Source organism: Argentina anserina, chromosome 7 (genome assembly GCF_933775445.1).
Source record: "Argentina anserina chromosome 7, drPotAnse1.1, whole genome shotgun sequence".
NCBI classification, from domain to species: Eukaryota; Viridiplantae; Streptophyta; class Magnoliopsida; order Rosales; family Rosaceae; genus Argentina; species Argentina anserina.
The window spans coordinates 23,298,007-23,318,707 of record NC_065878.1 but is presented as its reverse complement, the minus strand read 5'-3'; the positions used below and the strand labels follow the sequence as shown (position 1 = coordinate 23,318,707).

At 39.2% G+C, this 20,701-nt stretch overlaps 4 protein-coding genes and 1 non-coding gene across 7 annotated transcripts; 1 reads left to right on the top strand and 4 right to left on the bottom strand.

Annotated features, from left to right (window-relative positions):
- Positions 1-39: 39 nt before the first annotated feature.
- LOC126804062 (CLP protease regulatory subunit CLPX1, mitochondrial) lies at positions 40-5,188 on the bottom strand. The gene is made up of 15 exons (XM_050531824.1): positions 4,414-5,188; positions 4,258-4,319; positions 3,462-3,562; positions 3,147-3,230; positions 2,833-2,879; positions 2,471-2,545; positions 2,308-2,385; positions 2,112-2,168; positions 1,852-1,922; positions 1,663-1,762; positions 1,439-1,543; positions 1,249-1,311; positions 970-1,092; positions 484-639; positions 40-387 (listed from the first exon to the last, which is right to left on the bottom strand). The coding sequence occupies exons 1-15, from the start codon at positions 4,921-4,923 to the stop codon at positions 313-315; spliced, it is 1,707 nt and encodes a 568-aa protein (XP_050387781.1). The 5' UTR covers positions 4,924-5,188; the 3' UTR covers positions 40-312.
- A 986-nt stretch (positions 5,189-6,174) lies between these two features.
- LOC126804052 (uncharacterized) lies at positions 6,175-14,520 on the bottom strand. 3 transcript variants are annotated; one of them, XM_050531812.1, is made up of 15 exons: positions 14,185-14,520; positions 11,671-13,967; positions 10,928-11,577; positions 10,630-10,742; positions 10,304-10,403; positions 10,076-10,208; positions 9,916-9,979; positions 8,603-9,365; positions 8,123-8,449; positions 7,575-7,976; positions 7,419-7,491; positions 7,255-7,340; positions 6,909-7,028; positions 6,702-6,772; positions 6,175-6,478 (listed from the first exon to the last, which is right to left on the bottom strand). In XM_050531812.1, exons 2-15 carry the CDS (start codon positions 13,892-13,894, stop codon positions 6,460-6,462), a joined length of 5,145 nt encoding a protein of 1,714 aa, XP_050387769.1. In that variant the 5' UTR covers positions 13,895-13,967; positions 14,185-14,520; the 3' UTR covers positions 6,175-6,459. The 3 variants fall into 3 exon arrangements, with proteins under 3 accessions (XP_050387769.1, XP_050387767.1, XP_050387768.1); XM_050531810.1 differs by having other exon boundaries at positions 10,928-13,967; XM_050531811.1 differs by lacking the exon at positions 14,185-14,520 and having other exon boundaries at positions 10,928-14,174.
- Positions 14,521-14,720: 200 nt separating this feature from the next.
- Positions 14,721-14,792, top strand: TRNAQ-CUG (transfer RNA glutamine (anticodon CUG)). Its single transcript has one exon. It is a non-coding gene; the product is annotated as a tRNA-Gln (tRNA).
- A 119-nt stretch (positions 14,793-14,911) lies between these two features.
- LOC126804075 (uncharacterized) lies at positions 14,912-16,414 on the bottom strand. Its single transcript, XM_050531842.1, has 2 exons — positions 16,342-16,414; positions 14,912-15,655 (listed from the first exon to the last, which is right to left on the bottom strand). The coding sequence occupies exon 2, from the start codon at positions 15,632-15,634 to the stop codon at positions 15,248-15,250; it is 387 nt and encodes a 128-aa protein (XP_050387799.1). The 5' UTR covers positions 15,635-15,655; positions 16,342-16,414; the 3' UTR covers positions 14,912-15,247.
- Positions 16,415-16,690: 276 nt separating this feature from the next.
- LOC126804065 (protein DEFECTIVE IN MERISTEM SILENCING 3-like) lies at positions 16,691-20,512 on the bottom strand. The gene is made up of 8 exons (XM_050531829.1): positions 20,450-20,512; positions 19,503-19,640; positions 19,131-19,245; positions 18,614-18,839; positions 18,118-18,309; positions 17,712-18,032; positions 17,361-17,595; positions 16,691-17,066 (listed from the first exon to the last, which is right to left on the bottom strand). Exons 1-8 carry the CDS (start codon positions 20,480-20,482, stop codon positions 17,025-17,027), a joined length of 1,302 nt encoding a protein of 433 aa, XP_050387786.1. The 5' UTR covers positions 20,483-20,512; the 3' UTR covers positions 16,691-17,024.
- Between the last annotated feature and the right edge of the window lie 189 nt (positions 20,513-20,701).

The window sequence follows — 20,701 nt, the reverse complement described above, 5'->3', positions numbered from 1 at the left end:
CCCAAAGCATGAGTAACCATACAGGTAAGCATATAACAGTATCGAAAACATCAAAGCAGTGAAACAATCAGATGTAATATACACTCGATCTTTCTGTGGTTTTCCCTGAGCTGAAAGAAAGAAATGTATTTGACAGAGGTGAGTATGCTATGGAGTATAGACTATCGCGATGAGACTTACAGAGGGAACCCTACGCAACTCTGCAGCTCAACCCTTGTGAAGGTTGTACACAACGAGCTTTTATATGATTTATTAAATAAATGTTTGATATGTACAGGATCGCGATACAAATAATAGATTTTCCGCATAAAGTTACATGCTAGCAACAACAGAAGAAAGCTCGGCTTCGCCATCGGGCTCTACATCAGACCCTTCTGCGGTTGTAATCTGCAGGCGTGAATAAAACATTGTTAGCATTTTAATGTCTGCAGGAAGTAATCTGAATGTCGGATTCAATTGAATATGTGCAGATAAGTTACATACCTGAACATCCTTCTCTTTATTTTGTGAAAGATAGTGATCCAGCGCACCCTTACCATAGAGGATTTTAGCTCCGCAACCCTGACCATCAGTTCCAACAGCCTCTTCATCAATAACAACTGCATCTATTATGTCATCACCAGTTCTAATATCAGGAATCTGCAGACAAGTGAAGAGTCCAATTAGCTATTATATACTGTTTGAAACCGAATACGAGAAAAGAATGTTAGTTCTGTTCATTTGCAGTCTGCTTTAGGCAGAACCACAGAAGGCCTGGCTTGATTTGTAATTCAATTCAAAAGGTGCCAAGTTAGTAGTATAATCCCTATGATGGCAAATTAGTATTTTAATACATTTCTCCCCTTTACCCAGATTTCAAGATAATTGTGTTGATAGGAATACATTCAGTCCCGGCATTAACTTATCCACCCCAATCCCTCCCAAGTATTAACATGTTGAGATTGCAACAGAAAAGAGAATTGGCCTTACCTCATACATGGCATCCATTAATATAGTTTCTAGAAGTGCTCGTAATCCACGAGCCCCAGTGTTCTTTGATATTGCTTTCTTAGCAATTAGTCTCAGGGCACCCTCGGTGAAATGCAGTTGGACCTGAGAAGAGTAAAGCATAAATATAGGTAGAAAAGAAGCAGGCTTGCAAAGGAAGTGAAAAAAAAAAAAAAAAAAACAAAGACTGCATTCAGCATGCAGACAACCAACGTGTCAAAAATGAAAACAAAAATGGCAATTCCTCATGAAATTGCTTACATCATTCATACGGAACATCTTCTTGTATTGCTTCCCTAAGGCATTTTTGGGCTCCGTTAGAACCTACAGAACACCTTGGCCAGTAAGAAACAAATGGAATGTACACCCTTCTTTTTTATGGAAAAATATGTATCTAACATATAAAGTAGATAGAGTCCTGCCTAAAGAAGATAATGAATGCTATATATACCTGAACTAATTGATCTTCAGTTAGTGCAGATAAGCTGACAAGGATAGGAAACCGCCCAACAAATTCAGGTATCAATCCATATCGAATAAGGTCACTACTCTCAACCTGCCAGAAGAAACAGATCCCAGTGTAAAATTTTAACGTGAAGCATGGTATTTCTGAAGTGCTTATCAAAATATGTAATAACTATAAGTTGTTACTACTCAAGACTGATGGAGACTTACAATCTCCAGTAAGGATGAGGTAACCACCGCATCTGTAACACCACCAGTTCTCATGTTTGCCCTAACTGGAGCACCAAACCCAATGGAGGAATCTTGGCGTCTGTAGGGAAGCAAAAGCAAAACAAGCACTTTAGATAGATACGAAAGATGGCAAAAGATAACATAATTGCAGAGTTGGGATGGGATAACCTTTCTGAGATGGTCTTCTCTAAGTCGATAAAGGCACCCCCACATATGAAAAGAATATCCTTTGTATCAATCTAAGGTTGAAGAAACAAGAAAAAAAAGAAGTTAACATGGTGCAGAAAGATTTCATAAAACATGAGTATTGCTCGGCTAAGGTTATGGTCATCTAGACATGATTGTATCCATGAGATAGTAGATAAGCAATTCTACTACAGTATGTAGGTTGATGACACATATAATAACTTGTAATGCACTGTTTGTACCTGAATATTTTCACCTCTTGGATGTTTTCGAGCTCCCTTTTCTGGAACATTTACAACCTAGACCATAAGAAACTCTTCATTAGAGGTACAATCAATGAAAGTATCCCTATGAGTTATATCCATGTCAAATAAATACTAGTCAGCTATCCCCATAATGCGAACTAGAACTGAAAGCAAGAGTAAAATGTGCACTTACTGTTCCTTCCAGCATCTTTAGTAATGCCTGCTGAACACCTTCTCCAGATACATCTCTGCTGATATTTAGGCTTTCAGCCTACAAAATAGGAACTAATGTAGGCATATATAAAAGAAGAGGTAAACTGGAGAGAGCGAGGGAGAGAGAGAGATGGTAAATGAACCTTTTTGGTAATCTTGTCAACTTCATCGATATAAACAATTCCTTGTTGTGCAGCTGCCACATTATAATCAGCAACCTGCCATAGAATCAAGATACATTAACCGAGTCCATAACAAGAATAGATGTGTACGCTCCAAAGCAGTCTTGATGATAAAACAATTGTCATATTAGAATTACGATGTATACAACTATTTAAACAGTTTTACTTTTCTCAACGGTTTACATTTCTCCAAAAGTTCAAATACATCAATGATATAGTCAGTAGCATAGAGCATACTAAAGGTATGAAAGATGCTTCGATAATAGGCTATACAAACACATTATATAAACGAACGTGAATAGAATATGCTTGTGAGTACATACCGAAAGAAGTTTGTATAAAATTGATTCCACATCTTCCCCAACATATCCTGCCTGCATACCATAATGATTTCATGGCTATATCAGAATGACAGACAAAATGCAAACTGAATCACTACTAACTCTGTTTCAATCTCATATCCATAGCATCAGAAATTGAGAGAGAGAACCATATGAGAATAGAACGGGCGTGTAATGTTAAATATTTTCTTTAGGTCATGAAGGCCAGCATTAGGTGCAACAAATAATACAGGATGAAGAACATATTGACTTTATATTTTAATAGAGAGAAATGGAACAAAAAAGCAGAACAAAACTTTCCTGAGTTAATGTTGTTGCATCGGCAATGACAAAGGGAACATTCACAAATCGTGCCAAGGTTTTAGCAAGTAGTGTCTTCCCTGTCCTTGAAAGAGCATTAAAGAACAAGTGAGACATCAAACCCAGAATAGTATGTCAAACAGAAACATCAAACTCTATTACAACAAGCATTGCAAATCAGGCATAATAGTATCTCAAAGTTTTCTTGAGACTTCACAGGAATCAAACCCGGAAATGCTCATAGATCAATCACCAGTCTAACCCAGTTTAAAACTACCAAGAATTTTAAGACAAGGCTGTTTCTAAATTACCTGATCCAGTCGGCCCCATTACAAGAATATTACTTTTCTCAAGCTCCACTTTATCGTCATTCATAGCATCTGCTTTATTATTACCTGCATCTCCTGCAGACCTAACATCCAACAAAACAACATGTCAAAAAGACAACCACGAAAACAGAACTAATGTTTACATGCACAGTAGTGAGCCCCAATCAGTAACTCAGCTTTTGAATAGAATTGCAAATCACACTAAGCACAAGTCTTTCGCTAACATACAAGCTCAAACCCATTTCTTCTGCATACTACACCTAAACAGACTCGAAAAACACAAAACCACACTAATGTTTACATGTAGGAGTGAGCCCCAATCAGTAACTCAGCTTTTGAATAGAATTGCAAATCACACTAAGCACAAGTCTTTCGCTAACATACAAGCTCAAACCCATTTCTTCGGCATACTACACCTAAACAGACTCGAAAAACACAAAACCACACTAATGTTTACATGTAGGAGTGAGCCCCAATCAGTAACTCAGCTTTTGAATAGAATTGCAAATCACACTAAGCACAAGTCTTTCGCTAACATACAAGCTCAAACCCATTTCTTCGGCATACTACACCTAAACAGACTCGAAAACACACAAAACCACACTAATGTTTACATGTAGGAGTGAGCCCCAATCAGTAACTCAGCTTTTGAATAGAATTGCAAATCACACTAAGCACAAGTCTTTCGCTAACATACAAGCTCAAACCCATTTCTTCTGCATACTACTACACCTAAACAGGCTCGAAAACACACAAAACCACACATGTGGGAGCTCACCACTTGTGCTGGGACTCATGGTATATCCTCTTATAGTGATTGTAAACCGCAACAGACAGTACCTACACAATTCAACACTCAAAAACATTACAAACAAAACTACACAAACATGAAACTTCTAGAAAACTCGAAAACACAAAAGTCTTTAGTCTCTACCTTCTTAGCTCTCTCTTGCCCAATCACAAACTTATCAAGCCCTTTACAAATCTCCTTCGGCGTCGGAAAACTACTCCCCAAGTTGGACCCACCCCAACACTCATCTTTCCCATTCGAATCAAACCCTCCGCCGCCGCCGCCGCCACCCGCCGCACCGCCACCGCCGCCACCTCCCTTGGACAAATTCGACCCCGGCCCGGCCCGAACCACAATCCCGTCGCCGGACCAAACCTCCGGCGGGTCCCCATGCGTCGACATAACACAACTCCCGTTCAATCTCCGCCCCCAGCTCCGGTCGTCCTTCCCGCCGGCGAGGTTGCCGGAGAGCGAGACGGGCTTGAACGCCGTGAAGTGGTAGGGAGTGTTGGCGAACAAGTCGTCGCCTTTGGTCCGGTAGACGCAGTGAGAGCTGGTGGCGACCCGAGCTGTGTGCATGTAGTGGAGGAGGAAGTAGCGGAGTTGCGAGGCAGTTTCGCGGGAGGGTTTGGACCGGAGCGCCGCGGCGGCCATCGGAGATTGGGGTTTTTGCGGTGAGATTTGGGGGTTGGTTAAGGGTTCATGTGGAATGGGGGAAAGGAGCGAGCTTTGAAGAGAAGAGAGTGTGAATTGAAAAGGGTAGGGGTTGGATTTGGGGAATTTATCATGAATGGTCAGGAATTTTGGTGAGGTGAGAAAATGAGAAGAACAAGAGTACAAAACAAGAAGGAGAAGATGATGAAGAAGAAGAAGAAGAGAGGAGAGATATTTGGGGTGAGATGGTAATAACTTGCAAGAAATAATAGAAAGAGAAAGGTGAGTGTGTACTTGTTTTGTTTTAGAACATCTGAAGCAAAGTACTCTAAAATTGTAGATGATTGAAATTTCAGAATAGGGGCTTTAGGTGTTGTTGAATATCAAAACATTCCACCTCTCTTTTTGAATTAAATTTGTCGTTTACCCTCTTCGTCCACATCTCATGTCTACTACCCTAAAAATAAATGTTAAATATTTTTATAATACTATAATTATAAATTTAGTAAAAAAAAATACACTTGACGTTTACTTAGAGTGATGTACATGATAGAGTGTGCGACAAATTTGCTTCTATCTATATTAATTTTACAACTTCACTTGCAATTCACATGACACACAGTTTACTGGAGATACTAATTAGTTTTTATAATATAGTTATAAATTTATTAAGAAAAATGACACTTACGTTTACTTAAAATGGTGGACATGTGATAAACATGATGGAGTGTGCGACAAATTTGATTCTCTCTCTCTACATTAGTTTTACAACTTTACTTCACTTGCAATTCACATGATGACACACAGTTTACTGGAGATACTAATTAGTTTGGAAGAGTTGTTGAAAGTTCATTTTCCTTTTCCCTTGAAATTCTCTTGACAAAGCTGATCATAGCATGAATGTTAAAGAGTATGCTCCTATTGATGGCACTAAACACTGAACTTTGATATCCACGTGATTCACCATGAGATATAAGTGGTTGATAGTTTTTACTCTTTTTGTTCATTTGAACTTTTTGCTCATTTCTTACTGACATCAAAAGACTGCCTAGACAATTGCATCAGCTATAGCCATTTTTGGTGATAAAATTTGACTCGAGACTTGATTGAGCACTTCAACTGTTACATTTGGTGGGATTGATAGAGAGATCTGAAATGAAAGTTATAACCTTATGGAAGGGAATGAATTCTTCTTAGTGTCACCCTCTACATTATACCGTATAATGTAGCTGAGAGCCTGAGATGCAATGATCAAGGAAAGCAATACAGATGCACCATGAGAGCTGCTCTATATTAGTTAGGATGAATTGTTCGTTCTGTACAACTGATGCAACAAAATAGGCTACAATATCTGCTGCCAAGTGAAGAAATTGACATTTATGAACAAAACTTGTGCCTCGTAATTATAAAATCTAGTCTAGGAGGTAACAAAATATGCACATATACCAAAACTGTAGCCTAACAGATATACAAAACCCGAGCTATTCTACAACAAGATATTACCTCCAACTAAACTGAACCAATCGAGATCCTCAACTATGCTGTCTCATTTGAACTGCAAGACATATTAAAACTGTCAGAAGCCAGTAAGGCAATAAGCATAGATATGAAATTATATAATGAGATAGACATAACGTACACTGTGAAGCAAGATGTTTGATCATAACAACTCCTCAAGTGATATATGCATTTCATCTATGAACACATGTCTAATGTCTTATCCTATTTAACATTCAATAAAAAATATATTGTGAGGTCCAGATTAGGATCATTCTTACCTGATTTTTGACTTCAGAGATTCAGCTTCACTTATGGCATCACTTGCTGCATACAGTGCCATCTTCTTTACCTATAAACCAATACATCTGAATTCAATGAACATCTCTAGATATGCCAATTGCAAGAATAATACAAGAATCAGCAACAGCAAATGCAAATACAATTCGAGGTAATGTGCTCTACGAACAATTCAGAATAAAACATACCTCCAGTTTATCTTCTCTGGATCCATGGTTTTCTGGAAGCAAGCGAAACTCCTCTGTTAATCGAATGCATTCTTGAACATTTTCAGGGGAGACAAAATCGAGGGCTACTTTAATGCACGACTGAAAAGAAAAGGAGTACAGCGTCAACCATTATCACGTAAGACGAGTGACTAAATATCAGAAGTGTGGTGGAATGATATGATCCTAGTGATTGAGAAGAAAGCCTAATGTTCCTCGACAATTCTACTTTTGACAAAATCTTAAGCTTAACAAACATTGTTCTCCTAGCACTTCTAAAATAAACAAAGCTGTGTAAACTACAGATATCGATGGGAAGAAACCTCACTTGTCTATTTCTCACTTGATGTGGGCACCCAGCAGGAATGAAAACAGCCTCACCAAGGTGTTGCTCAAATGTCCAGGGTTCAACACCTGAAAGTAATTCACATTAATAATTGTAATTATGCTCAACAAGATGGCTGGGTATACATAAGCAGTTTATTATCTTACCAAATTCTTCCTTGAGCTTCTTTTTATGCTTCTCATCTAGATAAAGGGTCTGGTCATGAATAGGATGAATAACCTAGAAGGAAATGCGAGAGCAGTACATCAGCTTAGATCGACTTGACTTAAAATTTTGATATGTTAATAGGAGATGACGCTCACTGATTTCACAGGAAGATTACTAATGTGGCGAAATTCCTTCTGATGCTTCAGCAAGTACTCTATTAACTTGGGTACATCTTGCCGACGGAAAATGTCCCAAACGGCACCTCCATATGCAATGTCAGATTCATAATCACTTCGACTACTTCTATATGAATCTAACCCAGACTCCAAGGACTCTTTTCGGCTGATAAGATCTCCAGAAGATTTCTGTTGCAAGGGATTGGTCTCAACGACAACATTCACGTCTTCTGTCACATTAGCAGGCTCACCGTGTTTGTTATTACATGGAGTTCCTCCAATAATTTCATCTTCAGCTTCATATTCCTTCTGCAAACTATCAATAATTTTAGCCTGCTCCGGAAGAATCTTTACTTCTGTTGCATGAGTCAACACATTAACCTAAAGAATAATTACACAAACAGTACCACTTAATGAGTTAAAATCACATAAGAGATGGAAAAAGATAGGCATAACAAGAGGAAAAGTTTGCTAACAAAGAACTAATTGAGATTTGATAAAGAAAATGATGCAGAAGAAATGTGTACCGCATCTGAGATGTCACAATGCAGTTTTGTCACCGAATCTCCTCTACCAAGCTCCTCCATAGTTCCATAAGCAATGTATGTCTTAGGACCCAAATCTGGCTTCAAAGCAGTAGGAAGCCTTGTTGCAAGATTTAGAACACCTGATTTGGGATGGGTATAGTCACTAAAGGGAAGCATGGTCATATATTCAGCACCGTGCCTGGGCAAACACTCTTCAAAAAGATTTGATGGAGGCCAATCCTTCAGCTTTAACATCTCAGGCCACCCATTAGTGTATTTACGACCCTCAATGTAGCCCTTGAAGAACTGATACATATTAATGTCAACCTGCAAGACAACAATGGAAGTGACTTAAAATCGTCCCAATAGCAGTCTAATTACGAAAATCAAGATCTTGCGACAACAGATAGAAAATTAAAACCTAGAGCAGATAGAAAGAGTGAATTGCAATCTGTTGAAAATGCACACATAGTCACATACCTCGCACCAATCAAGGCAATCAATGGCTTTGACCTTCACTGCTTCCTCTTTCAATACTTTTTTTGCCCCAATAAAAGCCCTCCACATTACCATTGGTTCCCAGCTAAGGCCAGTAGCCTTTTCAAGTACATTTCTAACTACAACGGGTTCCCCTCTCCTCCAGTGTAATTGAAAATGCTCAATGTCATTGTTTCCCAAATGTACAGAATCTGGGCAGTATATTAAGTTATCAAAACAGTCCATTCTATCAGCTGCATGCCTCACTTCCAAAGCGTTTACACCATTGCATGCAGAACTGATAGAATGACATGCAGAACAACCTTGAGAAAAATCAAAATCTGAAGATTGATAATGTACAGTGAGATTCTCAGAGCTCAAAATTAGTTTTTCAACCCAATTAGCTTCAAATATACATCTGAGTCCAAGTATTTGGGTACCACAACCTCCCTGTGCTTTTGGCGGACAAGGAATCCTACCATCAACCTCTGCTTTCCAATGGGGAAACTCAGAAGATATATCATTCGTGAACTCATTTACTGGTGAGCTCTGCAAATTATTTTCATTCACTTCAGGAATCTGGCCATCTGATACTGAACTTCTACAGTCTCCTTCATAAAACCGTTGAATAGAAGATTCTGATTCACTGCCTCCAAGTTGACATCCTTTCCTTAGTTCCCAGCAACAAGTTAGACAGAGGTCGTAAGAACAATCAGGATTGGGGCAGCTTCTGTGGAAATTGACAATGGATGTATTGCATTTGTCACTGTTGAATTTGTCCATGGTCACAAACTTGAATGGAGATTATAAACACATTCAACTGATAAATAGGTTGAAAAGAAATTAAGAATTCTCAAATCTAAGAGATATGACCAGAGCCCTCCAGTTCCGAATTCTGAGAATGCACAGAGTAAAACCAAAGACATATAGCAATCACTCCATGGGACATCACATAAACATTGCAGACTGAGAAGCTAGTACAGAGATATGGTAATTTTTTCAAGTATTGGTTGAAACACTTTTCTGAGGTAACAACAAATATAATTCGCCAAACACATGCTATAGGATGAAATGAGATATGCAATCCTGATAATTACAATATCATAAATTTATTTTCAGATATGGTTCATTGATTTTCTCCCTAAGCCCAACACAGAAAAAAATGCAAGTAGTCAGGCCAATCGTACCCATTAGGGTAATATAGTCACAATGAAATCGACGTCGATATATAATTATATATACATGTGTGAGCCTGTATTTATAAAATGGATAACTAGAGATTCAATTTTGATCTTGCGGGAGAATTGAGATTATACCAGTACACTCGATCATCATCCTCTAGTATAGACCTCGGGAGATCCTCTTCTGTCAATTGTAAACCTGTGAAAAAAAACGTTTTCATGAAGCATGCTCACTTCTTAACCGGTCAGTCAGCCTAAAGACTCAACATAAAAGAAAAAATTTAATTTACTATACCACGTATACTACTTTCAGCATCTAATTCAGATATCTGCTCCTGTTGAATATGCTTAAGGAGAGGCAGAGTTTTGCACAGTAAGTAAAGTAATTTTTCCAATCTAGTATTTGTATCTGTTTCTTCATGCCCAGGCTGCAAAAGTAGTACACATTTTAGCCTCAAACGGTAAAAATTAAAAAGTATTAATGCAGAACAAGAGTAACTGAAAATTAACATCATGCACACACCAACACGTCTAAATCCTCCTTGAGGCATATTCTGCAGTTGCAATTCGCACGACAATATGGGCAAGCAATTTCTATGTCCTCTTTCGTCTTCTCAGGGTACCTGTTTTCATTTATATGAAAATACGCCATCAGATCCAATAAGTGGGATTCACTTATTTCAGCAATATGAATTAACACACAGGAATCAACTGACAATCATGAACACAACTTTTAAACATTTTCAACAAGGCATGTACTTTGTGATAACTGATCAGAACACATGCTAGAACTTGTAAGATGCTTTACTAATAATGTATATGGAGAAAATGAAATGAAGATTCCGTTACCACTTTGCAAGGCAGTCATAGCAATAGTGTTTCTTTCTGCATTTTAAACAACTGACGACACCATTTCTGTCATTCCTCAAGCACTGGTGGCACCATAAACGTTCTTTTCTCTCCTAAAACAGAAAAAAAAAAAAAAAGGTCAGAGTGGATAACTTTTGAATGGGAATTAGGCAATGCATCAACAAAATAATGCATAGGAGTTGGGTTATACACAATATTAGTACAAAGGAAGTGGTTACTTCAATACTCCCTATCAAGTAAACCTGGTCTTAATTGAGGGAAACTTGGGATAACTCACCAATGTATCAGTATATATTTCATGTTTAAGGTATCTGGCATGAGCTTGCAAGTTGCCAAACTTCCTGGGTCTTCCTCTTGGTCTCTTACATAATTTTAGCTGAGTATGTTCAAGGTTCTTTAATTTCCGAGCACGGAAGTCACTGCGATTTTGTAGGTTGCTGAACAATCTGGGTCTCCCTCTAGGCCTCTTACCTCTAGGCCTGTACTGCAACTTTTTCTCAGTATTCTCTGAGTTCTTTAATAGCTGAGTACGGAACTCACCATGATTTATTGGTTGGTTGCTGATCTTCTTGGGTCTCCCTCTAGGTCTCTTACACAACTTTTTCTCAGTATCTTCTGAGTTCTTTAATTTCTCAGTATGGAACTCACAGTGATTCACTGGTTGGTTGCTGATCTTCCTGGGTCTTCCTCTAGGCCTTTTACACAATTTTTTCTCAGTATCATTTGAGTTCTTTAATTTCCCAGTACGGAACTCACAGTGATTTACTGGTTGGTTGCTGATCTTCCTGGGTCTCCCTCTAGGCCTCTTCTGTAACCTTTTTTCAGTATCTTCAGAACTCTTTACTTGCATTGTAGGGAAACTCAAGTCCTTCAAATAGTTTTGATGCATCAGTACTGTGACATCACTCAAGGCTTCAGGACGAATGATTTGTCTCTTCTTCTTAGGCCGGCCTAGTTTTCTCTTTGAGCTCTCATCTCTAGAATCAATTTTTCTAACATCTTCTCCTTCCCGACTCTGATCTTCTCCAACAAAAGCAATTGGTCTCTTGTTTGCACGTCGACCAGGCCTTTTATGTTGAATAACCTCATTTCCACCTACATTACTACCACAGGCTGCAGACATTCCCTTCTCTTTCTTGCCCACATTAATAGTCCGCTCATTGTTTGAACTCACCATAGGAGCACCATTACCATCACCATCATTACCCACCACCATATTCTCAAACTTCTCTTCAATTTCCTTTAGTTGGCTATACTCATCCTTTGTTTGGATATCCTTCCAACCATTAGTTTCACTACACAATCTCAAAACTTGCTCTCCTGCAAGTTTGGTGCTATTGATTACGGTGGCTGTTGACCATACAGTCTCTTCAGTGCTGCCCTCAACATTGCTAAATATTTCCTGCTTTTTTTTAACATCATGATCTTTATTGTTGGTTGACCCCTTTGGCCGACCACGCTTCTTCTTCACCTGAACACTTTCACTTCCAACATCAATGGCCATAGAGGCATCCATGCCCATTCCACCATCTTCCATACCTTCAAGCATAGACCTCCCATTTCCCATACCACCCATGATTTCACCTGGCATTTCCCTTATTTCATCACGTGAAACATTTTCCTTCTTAGCTGAACGCTTTGGCCGACCACGCTTGCCATTTTGCTGAACTGTACCTCTACCCTCCTTACCATTCACAGCTTCCTTCTTATACAATTTCATATCTTTCACACCTGTAAGAACATGCATCTCATTACCATCAGTAGCAACCATAGTTTTACCAGGAACATACTGATTTCCTGTTTCCACAAGGTTAACCTTTGGCTGGACATCAGGCAACTGATTATCATCCTTGCTTCCAAGAACCGGATATTCATTTTCCAAACCCATGAAGAACATTATTGGTCCACCAGTGCAAGTTCTGCCAAAAGTTTCATTTGACATTGAATTAATTCCAGGAGTTATCTTCCTGGGCCAGGCACACCTTTTATTCAACTGCAGTACCTCGTTTTTAACTTCACGACCAGCAGACTCAATAGCTACCTTTTTCCCACTTTGCTCAATGTGAAGCATTTCTTTCTCCAAACCGGTAAGCTGACTCTGAGAAGATTTCTCAATCCCTTTGGCAACAGCCCCCATGTCTTTTGAAACGCCATCATCTTCCACACCTGTACGATTTCTCTTGGTCTTTGGACCCTTTGGTTGACTAACCTTTCTCTTTGGCCCAACACTCTCATTCCCAACTAATCCCTTACTTTCTTCATCCCCATTTCCATCATTTGCAAGAGCCTTTTTGTTTTTCTTGGAACCCTTTGGTCGACCTAGCTTGCTCTTTGGCATTACACTCTCATTCCCAACCAACACCTTACTTTCTTCACCCCCATCAGGCTCACCCCCATTTTCATCATTTACAAGAGCCTTCTTTTTATTCTTCGAACCCTTTGGTCGACCTAGCTTTCTCTTTGGCGTTACACTCTCTTCTCCACCCACATCAACACTTCCAGTTCCAATCAACCCTACAGTACCCTCTTTAGCTTCTATAATTTTCTTCTTGTTCTTTGATCCTTTTGGCCTCCCACGCTTACCTTTTGACCCTTCAGCGCCACCTCCACTTTCACAATTTCCAGCCTGACTCTCCCCAGCTCCACCAACAGCCCGACTTTCCCCAATCTCACCTCCATTATCAGCCCGATTTTCCCCAACCTCATCTCCATTTCCAGCCCGACATTCTCCAGCCTCAACTGTTTGATTATCAATACCAGAGGCCTCACCACCCCAAAACTGACCATTTCTATCAAACAGGCCATGCATTCCTTCACCACCAAGACCTTCAATCTCCCATAACTGAATCCCTCCACCACCATCCAGGCCACCCAAACCGCCACCAAACTGAAACTTCTCACCAAACCCACCTTCATCTTCAAGACCAAAAGCTTGACCACCGCCAATCTCAACCCCTCCACCATTTCCACCACCCCAGAAGCTCACACCTCCACCACCAAGACCAACACCACCAACATCCACTTCACCAAAAAGGCGTGCAATCTCATCACCAACACCACTCACTCCTCCATCACCGCCATTTCCACCACCAAACCACTCCTCACCACCAATTCCCAGATCCCCACTCCCCAAAATTTCATCACTTTTTCCCTCAATTCTCTTTCTTCTCTGATCACCCTTCTCACCTCCTCCACCCTCATTTCCACCATTCCCAACCTCCCTTACACCCTTCCCCTTCTCCATCCTCACTCAAAAAGCTCCCACCTTTCTCTCACTCAATCATCAACCATCTTTTTCTTACTCAATCATCAACCATCTAAAAAAAAACAACCTTTAGAGACAAAAATTCACAAACAAAAACTAAAGCTCCAACCTTTGCACACAAAACAATCAAACCACCCTCTCATCCATCAAATTCAACCACAAAATGACAAACCATGAAACCAACTTTCAGAGACAAAACACTCACAACTCCTCAAACATTCATCTCATTTCTCAAATGCAAAGCACAAAGCAAAACCCAAAGAACTCACCTTTGGAGACGAAACAACAGCTCAAAGCTCCCACATTTCTCAAGCACAGAATGAGAATCTTTTCTCTAAATTAGTCATCACAGTTACACAGTAATAAAAGCTGAGCAAAATAATAGCCGAGAGAGAGACAAGTAATTTAATGGCTGGGCCGAAAGGGGTACAGTAACTAATTGGCATTAACGATTCAGCTGCGCGGGTTCCGAGGCAGTAATTATTGAAAACAATGGGTGATGCAAAGTGGGTTATTTTCAGTGACAAATGATGTTGATGACAGTGGTGCTGAGTGAAAGGACAAGGCACATGTGTGTGTCCTACGTCGTACGGCCTCATGGAGGTTAAAAGTGAGAAGACCAAGACTCCAAGAGAGTGTGGGAGTTTCGAGGTAAGGTTGTCTGTTGGGGAATGATACCATGTTAGCGGACTAGAAGTAGACTTGTTTGCTAGCTCAGTGTTGCTTTGAGATCAACCGTTTGTATCTTTGACTTCATATGGAAATCATGGGAATATAGAGACACAGAGTTAAATTATCACCAAATGGTTCTATGGTCTAGTGGTCAGGACATTGGACTCTGAATCCAGTAACCCGAGTTCAAATCTCGGTAGAACCTATTTTTTTGTACCTTTTATCTTTGTCCTTCCATTTTTGAGATCGATGGATAAGCAATGAAGAGTATCAAATGAACTTTCAATCAGGTATTTTCCAAGTACATGGTTCGGGTAGAAATGTATACTTGTCTGAGAAATCAGGGATCATGACATAACTTGTAAAACTCGCACACAAATTGTTCAAATAGTGAAAGCTTGTTGGCGCATTCACAACAGTTGACACTGATTGCAGTGTGTGAGGTTCTCAACGATAAAGCAATGCTGGCATGAACACAATTAGGGGGTTGGAGCTTAAATTGACAGCAACAAGGAGTACATGTTCTGCTTAAAAGTACAAAGGAAGAAAGCTGCTAAATTGTATGTCTTCTGATCGGTATGTTCTCTGATGATTCAAACATATCTTGATGTAGTTATTACCAGCATGTACTTCCAACAGAGTGCAAAATTTGACACGAGATCAGGGCTTGGCCTTGTCTTCTTCCTTCATCTTCTTCTCCCATCTGCGCTTCTTGTACTGAAGCAACAGGTCAGGCATCTTCTCCATCAACCTGGCAGTGTTCTCCCGTTTCTCAGCAGCTATCCTGTCAACTTTGTGCCCCTTCCTCTTTGTCCTCATCTCTTTCCTCTCTGGATCATATGGCCAATCCTGTCCTGCAAGGAGGACTTCCTTCCGAAGTCTAGCTCGATGACGAGCACTAATTTCAGACGCCTTCCAAGCCCCTAGATGCCAATAACCCCAAACACCCTTGGATAGCTCACTCTTGTATTTTACCAACTTCTCGCGCCATGGGTACTGGTACTCCCCAATTGCCTTTGCAACTGACTTTGCAGCCTGGCCTGCCATAGATTTACGTCCTACAGCTCTCTGCCAAACCATTATTAGAAGAAAAAGACTACATATGTTAACAAACTCTCAAGTCAAAATCATTGAACTTCTAGCAAAACAAAGCACAAACAGAAACACCTCCACTACTGATGGATTGCGACACAGAACAGAATCACTTCCAATTCCTAAAGTTCAAAAGATCAAAACTCAAAAACAAAGTAATCACTTCAAACTGGATAGTACAAACCCCATAGCAAACAAACCCAATATAATGAAGAAACATATCAGCAAGTTCCTTAATCAAGTTACAATATCTAAACTTTCTTGATTTATGTATACACACCCTGAGCTCAATTTCCTTCATATCAATGTTACACTTCACAACATTCAAATCTAAATTCCTCAAAATGATAAACCAGCATCACTATTTCAACAATCATTCTCTCTATTCATTCAAACAAACAAAAACCTCAATTTAGGGCTTTAGGGGTTTACAGCAAACATCACTATCTCAATGAATTAGCTCTAAATAAACCAAACCCAGATTCCCTAATGCATAAATAAGAGTAAAGATAGCTGCTTTTTTTGCCAATTACAAAACCTCGCAATCCACAACGAGTAATCTTAGCTTCAATTAGCAAACAGTCTTTTAGGGCTTTGAATCAAACATGCCAACATCTGCTACAACCAGAAATGAAGACCCAGAAAGAGAGAAAGCAACTCACCGTCGACCGGTTTCACTTCGCCGCCGAATTGGAGACAATGAGAGCCTCACTGTGGCAATGGAATTGAACTGATGAGGAAGAAGAAGACTGACTGTGATTTATAGTATGGGCTAAAAACGGACTAATGGGCCTTCAAGGCCCAATATCACCCTTCAATACATAAGTTTACGAGTACGATCAATCTTGGTATCAGATTAACAAAGCTAACTTCATTTTTTTTATCATCTGATCTCTTAAGTTGAACATGTTTATTTTGATAAAATCCAGTTCTTGCAACTCGGTATGTAATGTGGTGCATTAAATTCATGTCAAATTTGTCACCCTAGGAGAGCGGTACCTTTCGCAAAGGTTAAGTTTCAAATAAAACTACGGCGTTTTGTCCAAATATAAGGGGTAAGTTGGAAAAGAGAAACGATATACGCTAAAACCCTGTAAAAGAGAACAATAGAGATTCAATGCTGGCGACCTCTGGACTAATGTACATAATTTATCCACAGGTCAGAAAAAATTTGAGGACCATGCGACCTATTTTGCTGAATCTGATTCTACTCTCACTCCACTTGTGAACGCTGTGTTTTCTTTCACAAGACGGATGGAGTTCAATCGAAGGATTGGCTAGCCAAAGTTTTGAAGGCTGCCCCTTTTCTGTAGTTTGGTGGTACCCTTGCTTGTCAATGTACTCGTTAGCTTGAGGTAAACCTATTCTGCGCCATCGGAATTTGATGCTGCCAACATAAACGCCACGTACAGACCAAAAACATAAACGCCACAGTTAAAAACTTAATAAAAAAGCAGGCAAATGAAACAACACAAGGCAGAAGAATCTATCTTACTCCAATTTCAACTGTTACTAATGTCCAATGTAATGCTATATTTTTATCCATAAAAAATGTTGGATTTTGTAATGTCATACTTCCAAAGCACTGTTGGAAATCATAGATATCACAGATGCAAAGGATTTTGCACATAGCCTTTAGAATCCCGCATTTACTGTTAAAAAAATGAGTCATAGATGTTACCTGAGATGCCTGAGTTGCATACGACGAACTGTCAGCCAGGAACTTCAGAAACTCTTTCTTCTTTTTGTCAAAATTAAACTTTGCATCGTCCCGTAGTACCTTTTCTCTCTTCAAATCTTCCTCCATTTTCTCTTTTCTCCATTTCATCTCATTGATTTGTCTTTGTGATTCTAGATAGCTATCAGGCAAGCCTGATGTGACAGAGGACTTAGGAAACTTCACATCTACATCTTCCCTAACATCAGATAGTTTCAAAAACTAAGATGAAGCAACAAAAATGGGTCGAATAAAACTGCAAATCATAGCTATTTAAAAAAGTTTCCTCCTCAATTTGTCAGCCAAACTCCTTACCTGTTGCCAAGGGAAAACACACCAGTCGTCCGTATCATCCCACCATCTAAAGAAATGGCTCCATCAGTTATACAAGGAAGAGCACATACTATATCTGCTCTTGTTTTGTACACTTGCAAGCGAGAAAAGAGGCTATAATAAAGAGTCTCTCGTAGACCATGTCCACTGGCTGTGAGACAAAATAAATTTGTGCTATCCACATTGATCATATTTACAGCATAGCCAAGAAAACCAGGTGGCAACTCCCCATTAGGAAACCTTGGCTTTAGAATATCAAGCCTCCTTTGGGCGTCATTATGCACAAACTCACCAGCATATGGTCTGCAGAAAAAGAATAAAAGTCTATTGAGTGCATTAATCAATTGCCTGACAAAGTGAGAAATGACAGCATACAGGAGACATATACCTTAAATTTTCAAGGCATATGACCAGAAACCGACCTTCCAGTTTCCTCCCAATAGAAGTACCAAGCCCATGAACACCAGAATTTAGGTTTATGCGACCTTCATTGTCATATAATTCAAGAGCTTTGACACCATGATATGTCTTGCAGACAACTGCCAGCATAGTTTCCAGTCCCAAGAACTCTGATAAAAGCCTGCGTGCCAAAAAACCCAAATAAAAATCAATTTGAGGCTTGTTACAGGATTGGGTGGTGGAGTATGTGGAAGCTGGAGTTGGGGTTGGATAAGAACAGGTATATCTCTAGGTGTACCTAGTGGAGTAAATTACCCACCTCCCCTCAATTAATGTGCAAGTGAAAATTTTATATCTTTTACTCAAAGTTACAAACACTCCAATAAGAATTTCATGGCTACTTAGCGGACGCCTCACACACAAAAAAAAAAAACAGTAAACACAATCATTCTCATGCAACATATTGCTCATATTTGCTTTCTCACCTGCTAAGATTATCATCATCTACTTTGCCCAGCATAGCAACAATACCCACAACATCCTTGATCAGGGGAAGATCCACAGCCTGATTTTCATGATGAGCTTTCAGCTGCCATAAGATGCCTGCAGCTGACTTCTTGCACTGCAGAATCTTTTCAGTTGTTTCCTCCAGACTGTGATTACCATTTGCAGCAGTAGGTGTGGTCGAGGAATGGAACTTCCCTAACATAACTGAACATGTAACTAGTTAGTGAAAAAATATTGGAAACCAAACATAGAAGAAAGGAATACATACTTGCAAACAGTCAAGGATACTAATCTCTTGATCTTAGTGTACTTCATATTTGTGATTAAAAGGATTCATGATATTCAGGTATAGAATTCTAAAAAAAAAATTCTAATACTATATTACTGAGAACATGCAGCAATACAACCTGTTCGAATTGAGGCTCATGCATGGCCTTACAAACCTAGACATGTGCGGTTACATCCTATATGAGAAGAGCAGAACAAGATTAGTACCTTGCAGATCAAGAATAGATTCTTCTAATTTGTTTTTCTGAGACTTCAGTAGTTTCATGTTCTCCTCATGATGTTTTATTTTCAACCCCATCACATGCAAATCATCTTGAAGTCTCTGTATATATTGGTTGATCAAATAGTTAGTCTTTTAGACGAGAAAGACCATATCATCCTCTGTATATATTGGTTGATCAAATAGTTAGTCTTTTAGACCAGAAAAGACCATATCATCACTAAATAGTAAAGTATGTTCTTACTTCTTATATTTTCCCGATTCATTAACACGATAAGAAATGCATGCTAAATGTTCCAGTTATTATCATGCATGATAACAAAATATAAAAACTCCTCTGTAATTGTTTCTTGTACAACCTTAGTGTAGATGATGATGGACTCTGCTTGCATAAATCCTCTGTTTTGCTTTTCCTCCATCACGACTACGCTGGCTTCTTTTTTATCCACTTGCATGAGTGCTGATGCATCTTGAATAGGTAATGACTTAGCTGGAAGCTGCAAAAGGAAAACCAAATGGCATAAACAAAAATCAAGATGACCGTACACACATAATTCTTCTAGTCTTCTTAAATAGTTTACCATCTATGTCTTTTAACAAGAACAAAAAAAAATTCAAAACACTTTGCTCGCAGGCAACATGTGGCTTCAAACTACACTGAAAAAAAAAAAAGCTCCAAACAATCGCCACTCGACACAAAATCAATCAACTATCAAGTAGGTTACTCCCTCCATTTTATCACATTGGCAGTGTCCTACCGAAAAAGATCCACATTCAACCAAGCACAAAGTTGAATACACCAGTACAGCAACACCTCGACGCGCCAAACTATTAATGCAGACATTCGTAACGCATCAACCCCGAATTCCAGTACCCCCAAAACCCTAGTCCAATTCCAAACCAACCCTTCTTTTTCCTTAATCAATGGTAAAGTAAATCAATTTCTTGCATGAATCTTTCAATCATACTTAATTCTCTACCATTTCTTTCGAAACTAAACCCGACTCGAAAAGTGAAATCCCAGAGCTCAAAAAGAGTGTGAATTTCACTAAACCCAGTAACACACATTAATTTAAAACCAATTAGAATCCAAAAATTACAGACAACCAGAACCAATTTACACAATTAAAGTTCATATTACTCGAATTTCAACGCAGTAAAAAGCAACGGCGACGAGATTAACAACATGCATTTCAAATTTAGGATCTGTAATTCTTGGCTAAAACTCAAAAACACAATTCTTCAAGAACAGAAAAACTAAACCGCGGAATTTAGAAAATGAAATTCAGAGAGCGACGAGTCTCACCTGGTTGTTGTTGTTGTGGTTGGATTGAAACATCTTTCTTCCGAGTTGACTCACTGAGTCACCTCTGTCCCTCTCACTCGCTCTCTGGTTTTTTTCAACTGAAATTTTCAGCTCGAAATATTTATAGGGTGGGGGCAGGTTAAATTTCTAGGACTTTTTTTTTTACCTTTTCCTGAGTTTTCGGGAAGGAGGAGATGAGACGAGGACCGTTGGATTCATTGGGTTTTTACCGTGATGAGTTGAAACGGATGA

Coding starts and splice junctions, on each gene's coding strand:
- LOC126804062 (XM_050531824.1), bottom strand. CDS start 4,923: ATGGCCGCCGCGGCGCTCCGGTCCAAACCCTCCCGCGAAACTGCCTCG. Junction 2,546..2,832: donor TTTTATACAAACTTCTTTCG/GTATGTACTCAC, acceptor ATTCTATGGCAG/GTTGCTGATTATAATGTGGC. Junction 1,923..2,111: donor CAAGAGGTGAAAATATTCAG/GTACAAACAGTG, acceptor CTTCAACCTTAG/ATTGATACAAAGGATATTCT.
- LOC126804052 (XM_050531810.1), bottom strand. CDS start 13,894: ATGGAGAAGGGGAAGGGTGTAAGGGAGGTTGGGAATGGTGGAAATGAG. Junction 10,209..10,303: donor AGGAGGATTTAGACGTGTTG/GTGTGTGCATGA, acceptor CTACTTTTGCAG/CCTGGGCATGAAGAAACAGA. Junction 7,341..7,418: donor GAAGCTCAAGGAAGAATTTG/GTAAGATAATAA, acceptor AATTACTTTCAG/GTGTTGAACCCTGGACATTT.
- LOC126804075 (XM_050531842.1), bottom strand. CDS start 15,634: ATGGCAGGCCAGGCTGCAAAGTCAGTTGCAAAGGCAATTGGGGAGTAC.
- LOC126804065 (XM_050531829.1), bottom strand. CDS start 20,482: ATGTTTCAATCCAACCACAACAACAACAACCAG. Junction 18,840..19,130: donor ATCTATTCTTGATCTGCAAG/GTACTAATCTTG, acceptor TTACATGTTCAG/TTATGTTAGGGAAGTTCCAT. Junction 18,310..18,613: donor GATGATGATAATCTTAGCAG/GTGAGAAAGCAA, acceptor TTTGGCACGCAG/GCTTTTATCAGAGTTCTTGG.